This window comes from Dromiciops gliroides, chromosome 5, assembly GCF_019393635.1.
Source record: "Dromiciops gliroides isolate mDroGli1 chromosome 5, mDroGli1.pri, whole genome shotgun sequence".
In the NCBI taxonomy this organism is placed as follows: domain Eukaryota; kingdom Metazoa; phylum Chordata; class Mammalia; order Microbiotheria; family Microbiotheriidae; genus Dromiciops; species Dromiciops gliroides.
This window is the reverse complement of record NC_057865.1, coordinates 206949691-206959433: the sequence shown is the minus strand read 5'-3', so window position 1 is coordinate 206959433 and position 9743 is coordinate 206949691. Positions and strand designations below refer to the sequence as shown.

Here is a 9743-nt window from a genome sequence, read left to right as displayed (position 1 = left end):
ATGGCTTGATTAACATTGAGACTGTTCTAAAAGACATCACGTAATCTGCAAGTTAAAAGGAAAAACAAGAATGTCAGCAAATATCTGATAGAGAATTGAAATTAATTGAAAGGGTTAATTCCATAATTACTAAAGGAAAAATAACAATTATGTAACAAAGCAATTTAAAATGTATATACCTTTGAACAATTTGGCAATTAAGATTAACAATAGTACAAGAAGATAGAGATAAAGTACTACAATTTATAGCAAGAATTAAATCAGAGAAACTGGGTACATACATTCTTTTCACACAGAAATGAAACACCTCCAAAAATTGATACATGGTAGGTCATAGGGAAGTGCTACACAGATAAGAAAAGGCAGAAATTATAAACGCTATATTTCAGACTACAGTGGGATAAAATTAGAACTAAATAATATCAGGAGTGGAAATTATAAAACTACTTGGAAACTGAAAAGATGAAATTTATTAGTTTAAAGAAATTTAAAAAATAAAATTGGAGAGACAGTTTAAAAATTATGTCAAAATATGTGAGGGAGACAAGTTCTTACATGCAAAATTATGTCAATGAATGTCTAGGAAAAAAAGGTAAAAATAAGTGAATTAAGTTTGCACTAAAAGGAATTACATAAAAATGCAAAATAAAAATAATTATTAAAAAGATCAGCAGTAAATAAGAATAGAAAACAAGAAAACAACTGAATTTATAAAATCAAAGAGTTAATTTTTTAAAAGATAAGTAAAATTGATAAGCCACTGATAAACTTGATTTTGCTTAAAAGGGGGAACTCAGATACAAATTAGAAAAATTACAAAGTAAAAAAAGATATTGGCAATCAGAAAAGTTATGGATTTCTTAGGGAATATCACATGGGCAGCTAGGTGGTGCTGGTCACTTAACCCTGTTTGCCTCAGTTTCCTCAACTGTAAAACAAGCTGGAGAAGAAAATGGCAAACCACTATAGTATCTTTGCCAAAAAACTTCAAATAGGATCACAAAAAGTCAGACACAACTGAACAACAGGGAACATTATACACAGCTATAATTTTACAAAGTAATATATGTTTAAAAAAACACACACAAAAAGTAATATATGTTAAGGAAATAGAAATTACTAAAATTGGTATAATAATTTCAATTGACCACTTAGAGAAAGGGAATAAGCATCTACTATGTGCCAGGCACTCTGCTAAGAGCTTTACATTTTATTGGCTCTGCCACTCCAAAATTTTATTTAAGGGGTTATTTTAAAGTTGTTTGGAGGAAAATGTTAGGCTAGTTCATCTGTGTCCCACCCTATACTCTGCCATCTTGGCTCTCTATTTTTCAGGTTCCCTTATGGTTCCTTTCCCACTGTTTAACAAATGTATCTATCCACTGTTTCCCTATTCAAAACAAAACAAAACAAAACAAGCTTCATTTGGTCTTGTTATCCTCTCAAATTTTTATCCTGTATTTCTCCTCCCTTTCATAGGCAAACACCTAGGAAAAACTTTACATTTGTTGTCTGAAGTTTGGCTTTTGACCACATCACTCAGTTGAAAGTGCTTTCTTCAGGATTACTGACATTCTTTTGTTTTTAAATAGATTTTTATTAATCAGTATTGGTGGGGGGAGGGGAGCTAGGGGGCACAGTGGATAGAGCACTGGCCCTGGAGTCAGGAGGACCTGAGTTTAAATCTGGCCTCAGACACTTGACACTTATTAGCTATGTGACCCTGAGCAAGTCACCAAAAAAAAAAAAAATCAGTTTCTTTCTCACTGCAAGACCTAGTGTTTGCAATAATAAAACCCAAAGTCTGAAATAGTTTTAGAAAGAAATTTATTAGGTCTGTAAGTAGGGAGAGAGCCAGAAAGGTGTGGCTCTCTCCATGAGTCTTTGTGAGGTTACATTATATAGAATTCAGGCAAGGGTGTAAGGACATTTGCCTGAATGGCCTCACATAGGTAGTAGTAGGTAGTCTCCAAGAAAATGTCAGTCTGAGATGGACATCAGCAGGTAAATCAATATAATTTGGGGAACACAAAACACAAGCTTTAGATGGATCCAAAACAAGCACTGGGTGAGAGCTAAACATTTACAACTATCTGGCTTCCCTAGAGTGTTTTTGAGGTTAGTATGACCTCTACACAAGTTTTTGGGTTAGACAGTTTTATAGCCACATAAAGCTAGTACAGCAATATATGAATAAAGGATAAATAATACTTTCTCCTCAGACCTAAAGGGAAGCAAATACATAGACTGATTGTTGATTACACTTTGTAAGGACCCTTTGCCTCTAAGAGCCTCTCCTTATGATCAGATTGTTTCACCAAGAACCTCCATTTAAGGAGGTTAGCAAGGCCAGCCATGTCTTCATTTCTCAGCAGCTACACTTTGGACTTCAATAGGATGCCCCAGAAACCTCTTTATTTATTTATCCTTGAAGATCAGTCTAGCTTTTTAAAATTCATACCTTCAAAGTACCCTCTTCCTCTATGGCTGCTCTCTCTTATTGGATGACTTCTCCCAGAACTTCCATTTAAGTAAAGTATCTAGGCCAGCTACATCTTCATTTCTTACTAGACTGCACTCCAAACTTTTCTAACAGAACTCTGGACAGGTACCTTCCTTTTCATATTAAAAAAAACAACAACAACAAAAAACCCATCAACACACATGCACATATATCCCATAAAAAAGTACCATTGGGGGGGGGGGGGGTTGGAGACAGCTAGGTGGTGCAGTGGATAGAGCACCGACCCTGGATTCAGGAGGACCTGAGTTCAAATCCGGTCTCAGACACTTACTAGCTGTGTGACCCTGGGCAAGTCACTTAACCCCCATTGCCTCACCAAATTAAAAAAAAAAAAGTTCCATAGGGTGATCTACAAAAAAATGTAGTACCTTCTCACATTTTTTTTTTTGCGGGGCAATGGGGGTTAAGTGACTTGTCCAGGGTCACACAGCTAGTAAGCGTCAAGTGTCTGAGGCTGGATTTGAACTCAGGTACTCCTGAATCCAGGGCCAGTGCTTTATCCACTGTACCACCTAGCCACCCCACCTCCCCACTTTTTAAGTTTACTTTTATGTGTTGTCTTCTCCAGTTAAAATATAAGTCCCATGAGGGAAGGAACTGTCTTTCTTTTTGCTTGTATGTGTATTCCTAGGACTTGACACATTTCCTGGGACATTGTTTTTGGCTGATCAAAAATTAAAAGTTGAACCAAAGAGAATATGAGAATATGAGTCATTCCCCAATTGATAAATGGATATGAAAAGCAGTTTTTCAATGAAGAAATCAAATTATTTATAGTCATATAAAAATTCTCTAAATCATTATTAATTAGAGAAGTGCAAATAAAAACAACTTTGAGAAATCATCTCATCTATTAGATTAGCTAAAATGATACAAAGGGACAATAATAGGTATGATTGTATATAAATTGATTTTTTCATTAAAAAACTGCCTGTTCATATACTTTGACCATTTATCAATTGGGAAATAAATCATATTATCTTATATTTGATAAAGTTCTCTACATATTTGAGATATGTAAAGAATTAATTGTTATTTGAGGTTTTTTCTAGCCAAAAGATGGGGTCATAAAAACCTCAAATAACAATTAATTCTTTCTTCAGTGTGGATAGTTTTAGCTTTCTCCATCACCCAGTCCATCAGAGGAGCTTAGAGATTCTTCAGAGATGCAAGGAAGGAGACCGACAGCCTCCCTCAAAACAGAGCAGGATTTATTTAACAAGAACTAACTTAAAAAAATACAAACAGGATCAGTAGGGGAAAGGAAATAAAATGGTGAAAGGAAAATTATACAACCTGAACAACACAACCACCCAGGAATCAGCTGAGAACACACAGCAGCGTCCTGTCGCCTTCCAGCTTCAAGCTAGAATGGCGAAAAATCCCTTCTTCTCAGCAGAACCCCAGCTGGACCACCCATAGCTCCAGCCAATTGGCTGGCCGCTCTGACAGTCACATGACTACCTTCACTAGGCTTCCAATCATTATAATTTTGCTAGCCCACGACTGCCGATGGTGAGTGGTGATGACGTGAGGTACCAGCGCCATGGCAATGGCTACAACCAGTGGGGTACCACCATGCTGTGTGGGGAGCCCCAGAGGCCAGTGCACACCAAGGTTCTTTTTTAGAATTCTAGCCAAAAGATGGGGTCATAAAAACCTCAAATAATAATTAATTCTTTACATCCTCCATCTTTGTTTCATCAAAAAACATGGGGTGTTTCCTTGATGGAACAATAATAATAATAAATAAATTAAAAATAACAGAATATCATAACCAATGCTAACAAACAATATACCAATAACATATAGGAAAGGGAAAATACATATTACAGATGATGTATATAGCAAACAAAAGGAAAAAACCAAAAACAAAAATGTCCATTTAAAGTCCTTGTCTTCAGAGGAGGGTTGAGATGTCATCAGGAGAACTGGACTCTAGTCTGGATTCTGGCTGTCTCTGGATTCTGGTTGTCTCTGGAACTGCTGGGTTTTCATTAATCTTTAGCATAGCATTTTACCAAAAATGTTCAAATTAAATAATGAAAGTTCTTCAAAATATATAAAACAAATTTAAACTTCATATATACAGCATATTGGAGTGCCCCCCTTTGGAGGATACTCATATTCATACGCAATGCAAAATTGAGACAATTATGACATTACTAACACTTTTTACCACTATATGTCTGGATCAAGGCCAAATTAGTTATGTGTCCACGATGACACCATGAAAATGTTATGGAAAGGTTACCAACCACATCTTGTGGTGCATAGACCATCAATAATTGTGCTAGGCCTCAGGTGGATGGATTCTGGACCATGCCTCCTAGATTAAGTGAAGAAGCCAAGTTAAGTTTAAACCGGTGCATGTGTTAGGGCTAACATGACACCAGACCTTATCTCTCAAGTACCCAGTGCACTTCTAGCTGTTAGCTAGTATGTACAGGCAATTGGGGAGGAATTGAGATGCAATGGCCTACCTCCTTTTGTGATGTGGACCTATCCGAATTGTCTTTATTCATTACAACAGTTATCATAAAAGCTGACTCCATCTGAATCTCTTGCTGATCTCTAGTGATCAGTCCATTGACATGTTGCTACCTTGACATATTTTTAAATAAACACCTTTTAATTCTTTTCCTGCTTTGGATCATTAATCAGGGCAAAAGGGGCAGCTAGGTGGTGCGTGGATAGAGCACAGGCCCAGGAGTCAGGAGGACCGGAGTTCAAATCCAGCCTCAGACACTTACACTTACTAGCTGTGTGACCCTGGGCAAGTCACTTAACCCCAATTGCCCCATAAAAAAAAAAAAAAATCAGGGCAAAATCCAAAACAAAGAATTTTTATTTTAACAATATGTACTTGACCTTGTTATGGAAGAAAGCAAGAGAACTTGTAGCAAGAGAAAAAAATAGGCTATATTTTCACTATAACCAAATGTTTATTTTTATACTTAATGAAGCTTAATCAGAGATTTAAAAATGAAAATTGTTTATATGTATCATTGTTCTGATATCTGTCAGAACATTACATCCCTAAAAATACACCAACTTCCTACTATATGCCTGTATATTTTCTTCCTCAAATAAATATTCTCCTTTAATTTCTTTTCTTTCTTTTTTTTTTTTAATTTTGTGAGGCAATTGGGGTTAAGTGACTTGCCCAGGGTTGAGCAGCTAATAAGTGTCCGTGTCTGAGGCCGGATTTGAACTTCAGGTCCTCCTGAATCCAGGGTCAGTGCTCTCTTCCACTGTGCCACCTAGCTGCCCCTCTCCTTTAATTTCAAAGGAAATTTTTCTTTTGTTGAATAATTTCCCTGGTCCATTGATGTGTTTTGTGGCAATAGCAGGGTGCCCTTGAAAGCTTGATAAAAGTAACAGAAGAAGGTATGAACTATTTTGTTTTCTGAATATAAAGAAAAAGTGCTCCATACTGTTCCTACTTCAAATGTTTTTACCAAGCTTCAAAGGCTTGGGGAAATTATTATTCAGATTACGATAGTAAGTTCCTGGAGTCCTTATATTAATGATGTAGGAGGCAAACAAAGGGGTTAACCAGCACAACCTAAGACCCAAGCTCTAATTTAGATATGAGCTCTAGAAGGAATTCAGACCCCAGTTAATGAATAACTTAAGACATGGCGTATTCATTCATACAAGTCAAGGTCTAGTTCTCCTTACCCACATTAATCATCCCATAACAAGAACATAAAGAGGCAGGTCATAGAGACTTTGACTATAACAATGATACACTGACAGGGTATAGAAATTCAAACTGATAAATGAAAATATTTTGAAACTAGACATGGGAATCAAAAAGTGACATGCGCAGTAAAGGCCAAATTTGTCCCCAGATTCACCTTATGACACATAAACCAGAAAAACACACCTCCAGGGAAAAAGGTACCTGCCTTTGGAGCTGGCTCAAGCCCCCAGGAACTCCAAATTAGGATAAACCCTCCCATGTACCTCCCTAAGGTGGAGATTATTATGAGACTGATAATCAATTTATCCACACTATAAATAGAACTGTCTTTCTTTCCATATTCCAGAGATACCTTTCCACTTCTCTGGTTCTCTCTCTGTGGTCACTCACAGTCCCTGAGTCTTATAATTCTTTTGGGATGACTCACGATCAATTTGACCCTAATTCCATCCCACATCATTCATATAAAAACAGCTGTGGCAATTTTCTTGCAAACTTATCTGTTCCTCCTTGCTAAAAGGGAAAAATTACAGCAAATTAATAATGGTACTAGTTGTTTACATCATTTCTATAATAGTGGCTTTTAAATAATACATACCAAAGACAGTGTGGTTCTTTCTACAAATTGCCTGTCCTTTTAAAACAAAAAATGTATACAAATTTGAGCATTCATTCACCAAATATTTAACATCTGTGCAACATAATCATAAAAGATACAATGTTGCACCACACATGGTCCTTCAGAAACAGTCTAGTAGTGAAGATATTGTTTTTAATTTTGCTAAGTACAATAAGAATGGTAGAGTGCTAAAGGAGTGCAAAGCAAATCACAAATCCAGAAGACCAAAGATGGTAGTTTCATATGCTAATCACCTTCTATTAGAGAGGTGACAGATTTAAAATGTAGAATTCGAGAATACATGGCCAATTTGAGAATTTGTTTCATTTGATTATCCACATTTGTTATGAGGGCTTTGCTTTTATTTATTGTTTAATTTAGGGGAGGGATGGTAGAGAAAATAAAATACCAATTGGAAAAATAATAAAACCTAAAATAAGGGAGTCCGAAGAGTGTATAATTTTTCTGAATTGGACATCCAGGATGAAATGTGAGGTCAATAATTAGAAATTTGAGGCTAGAGCTCAAGAGAACCATGAAAAATCTTAGTACAATATTAAACAGGAGACAAAAGATTTTCACTGGGCACTAAAGGAACACTTGGGGTTAGCAAAAGAAAAGGAATGTGTTATAGTTGTGAGGGTTGGAGATTGGTATGTTTAAGTGTGCAACCATGGTGTTTAAACCAACTTTGGGCTTGGATCAGAAGATCTGAGTTTGAGTCCTGGCTTCCAGTTACCAGGCACATATCCACAGGCAATTTATTTCAACATCTGAGCCTCAGCTTCCTAGTGTGTAAAAGTATAATATTTACAAAAAAGATCTCACCAAGTTGCTTTGGGGTGAGGAGATTGTTAACCTAATAATTCTATATAAATGGGAGTATCTTTTTAGTCTATCCTACCCACAAGTGTTATCTTCTAACTTCTGGCTAGAGCTACCACTACTTAGGCCGACCAAACTGCTATAAACCTGTAAAGCAGTATTCACTTGCCGACACAACAAGCAACACACGCGGGCAGACGTAAAGGAAAGGAAGCCCAGGCCTACTGTCTTCTCTGCGCGCATGCCTGGGTCCGCGTCAAAGGAAGTGGTTTTTAACCATCTGATTGGGAGATTTTTGCCATTTGCTGTGGTTTAAAGGCGCCTCCCTCCGGAGGGCAGGGCCAGCCTGCTTAGGAGTGAAGTTTCAGCTTTTTCTGGAGCCAATCCTGCGGAAGGGGAAAATGAGGGATCCTTCGCCGGGGTCGCGGCTCCAGTCCTCCCGGTGTTTGGCTCTTCTTTGGGCTCCTCATGGCGGCTGCGCAGACAGAGCTCAGGTACCGGTGACCCCTGCGGCTGCCGGCCCGTGCTGCTGCGCTGCTTCAAGCCTGCAGAATAACGCGGCCTCCCCCACCCTTATAATATGATTACTCCCCCGGATTTTCTGGTTAGCTTTCAGAAGGGCTTTGAGATCCCCGGGGAACTTGGGCGTTTTCCGATGCTCAGGTTCTGCTCCTTGAGCCTAATCCCAATTAATCAGAGCCTGAAGACCTTGTGTTTCCTTCTGCCGCCCGGAAGTACAGAAACAAATGGCAAGTTAGGCAAGAACCTTTTGACTTCCGGGTCACTTTCTGCGCTGTTGCTTTAGCCAGAGTTAGCTCCAAATTCTCTCCGTAATTGAGATTTGGAATTACAAAATGCTTCAGTTACCTTGGGCTTTCATCTATACTAATCTCACAATTTTGGGAATGGCTTGTTAGATTGTTAGTTATATGAGGTAAATTAAGCCAGTGTCATTTTTTGGTCTCTATAACATCCCCAGTGCCTAAAGTAGGTTCCTGAACACAGTAAGAACTAAAATGTTTGTTGAATTGTCCAAAGAGATACAACTGCTTAGTTGTAAGAATCAGTGCTAGAGCCTATGTCTTCTGATTTCGAGTCCACTGTTCTTTCACCTCTTAGGGTTGACAATAAGGACAGAAAGCCCACTCCAGTCGCTGGCCCACTCTACTTTGTAAATTTTGTTGGCCCTAGAGCTAAGAATGATTTATATATATATATATATATATATATATATATATATGTGTGTGTGTGTGGTGTATGTATATACATATACATGTATATTATGTATATGTATATACATATACATATATATGTATATATATATATATATAGCAGAAAATGGGGTATGGGTTGGGGTTGGGGGTTGGGGTTCTTAGGAATTCCTCTTTAAAGAAATTACACCCCTCTTGCACACAAAAGTAGGGTAGAATAAGGTGTAGTTTATTTAGGAGCAAGGGAAGGGAAGGGTGGGGGGGAGGGAAACCATGAAAGAATCCTTGGACCTCTCATGGGGAGATAGGCACAAAGCATTGGCTCAGAGTACCAAATCTACTTTTATAGAAGACTGATGGGTGGGGAGGGGATCACCATTTGACTGTGGAAAGTTCCGTTAGTGAGGGAGACCATCCCCCACTGATGGATTAGCTGGGGGAATTGGGTGAGGAGTGGAGGGACCATCCTCCCAACTGGTAGTGACTAGAAGATTTGGGTGAGGGGGTGGCTATAGATCCCTCTTCAGAACACAAAGGCCGCAGCCACACCCAAATTTTATCTCCCTGGGTAAGGGAGACCAGAATGAAGGGTGGGAATCCGAAGCTAGCTCAGTCAGATTTGGTTCCACTATCTCTCTAGTGTTATCTGTCCTCTGGTTACTTTTTCAAGGAGAAGATTCCTTGATGTTCCCCAGAGAACATTCTAGGGGTACTCTGCACCCCATGACATACATATAATATATATAAAATTTTTTTGCCAAATTCTGACCCTTCTCTACTGCCTTCCTAAGACATAAATAATCTGCTATAGGTTATACTATGTGCAAACATGTAGAAACAGTCCACTTTAGTCAA

General features: G+C 38.1%; 1 protein-coding gene across 1 annotated transcript in view; it reads left to right on the top strand.

The window, feature by feature from the left end:
* Window positions 1–8257: 8257 nt before the first annotated feature.
* Window positions 8258–9743, top strand: part of IRAK4 (interleukin 1 receptor associated kinase 4) — a 61048-nt gene continuing 59562 nt past the window's right edge. The window contains 1 exon segment of the mRNA XM_043967627.1: window positions 8258–8430. Within this exon segment, the coding sequence (XP_043823562.1) occupies window positions 8258–8430 (173 nt within the window).